This window comes from Cyprinodon variegatus, unplaced genomic scaffold (genome assembly GCF_000732505.1).
Source record: "Cyprinodon variegatus isolate N-32 unplaced genomic scaffold, C_variegatus-1.0 Scaffold2246, whole genome shotgun sequence".
In the NCBI taxonomy this organism is placed as follows: domain Eukaryota; kingdom Metazoa; phylum Chordata; class Actinopteri; order Cyprinodontiformes; family Cyprinodontidae; genus Cyprinodon; species Cyprinodon variegatus.
Window position 1 is genome coordinate 136 of NW_015152699.1, and position 1,271 is coordinate 1,406.

Consider the following 1,271-nt stretch of genomic DNA (forward strand, 5'->3'; position numbering starts at 1 on the left):
AGCTACTTCCTGATTAGTTTTTAAGGGCATTTGGTCACTATGGAAAGTTACTGAATGGATTATTTTAGGTTGTGTTGGTTACAGTGCATCAAAGGCAGCTGAAGGGAATTTTTTGATTGTTATATATATATATATATATATATATATATATATATATATATATATATATATATATATATATATATATATAATTTATTTATTTATAAAAAAAAAATTTTTCCTGTGGGTGAGCGATTGCGGGCGGGTCGGTGTCTGGTGTCTGCTGTCGCATTGTGGGGGCTTTTATGCTTGGCGTTCTTTTTCCGGGGGGGAGATTGGCATGTCTGTTCTCTCGGAGGGCGGCCCCGTTAGGTGGGGGTCCTGCTGTCTGCGCGCCGCTGGGCGGCTCCGGCGGGGGTGTTGTTTGTGGGCTGGTGTGGATGGGCTGGCTGTGCTGATTGGGTTTTTGGGTGGGTTTTCCCACTTGGAGGCATGGTGGAGCTTCTTTGTTCCCGCTGATCGCAGCAGATGTGGCTGCAGAGCGGGTGGGGGGTGGAGTGGCTCCGGCTGGCGCGCGTCGGGGGGCCGGGGCGGCGGAGGTGCTTCGGCCGTGTGTCGGGGGCTTGTGCGGGCGGTGAGGGGGGGTGATGGACACGGCTGTGCTGCTCTGGCTTTGTCCGGTGGGGAGCGGCGTGGTTCGCTCTGCTCTGGCTTTGTGCTGCCCGTGGGCTGGTTGGTTGCGCTAGCTGCAGTCTGCTCTTCTGGCGGTTGGGCGCCGGGCGGCTTTTTCTGCTCTTAGGTTAGTTATGTGCGCGGTGTGATGCGTTGCACGCTGTTGGCATCTGTCTTGGTGGGGTGGGGCCGCGCTTTTGGCCTGGGGGGCGTTTTGGGGGGGTTCTGCGGCGCTCAAGGCCGGTTCGCGGCGGATGGGCGTGGGCTCCGGCTGTGGGCGCAGCGGCCTGTGTGTTTTTCGTGGGTGGTGCGGTCACGTTGGGTGTTGCGGGCGGTCGCCAGGGATTGGTGCAGGGGGGCGGGGTGTGTTTCGGCACTCTGTGGGGCCGGGGCGTTTCGGTCGGTGCCATGGGGGGACCGGTGTTCGGTGCCCAGCCCTACTTCAGGGTGGCCGGCTGCCGGCGGAGCCCGGGGCTTCGTCTCTCCGGGCTGTCTCTCCTCCTCCCTCGGTGGGGGTCCGATTTCCGGGGCTGGCCCCTCCTCGGTGCCTTCGCTCTCAGGGTCCCTTTGGGCGCCTGGGGCTTTGGGTCTCCCGGCGCTGGACTCAGTGCTCTGGGGGT

The 1,271-nt window shown here is 59.6% G+C and overlaps 1 protein-coding gene across 1 annotated transcript; it reads right to left on the reverse strand.

Moving 5' to 3' along the window:
• Positions 1-282: 282 nt before the first annotated feature.
• LOC107080714 (vegetative cell wall protein gp1-like) lies at positions 283-1,232 on the reverse strand (the record flags this gene model as incomplete). Its single annotated transcript, XM_015368917.1, has 2 exons — positions 283-773; positions 969-1,232. Coding segments are annotated over 2 exons (755 nt in total), but the record flags the coding sequence as incomplete, so codon positions are not given.
• Between the last annotated feature and the right edge of the window lie 39 nt (positions 1,233-1,271).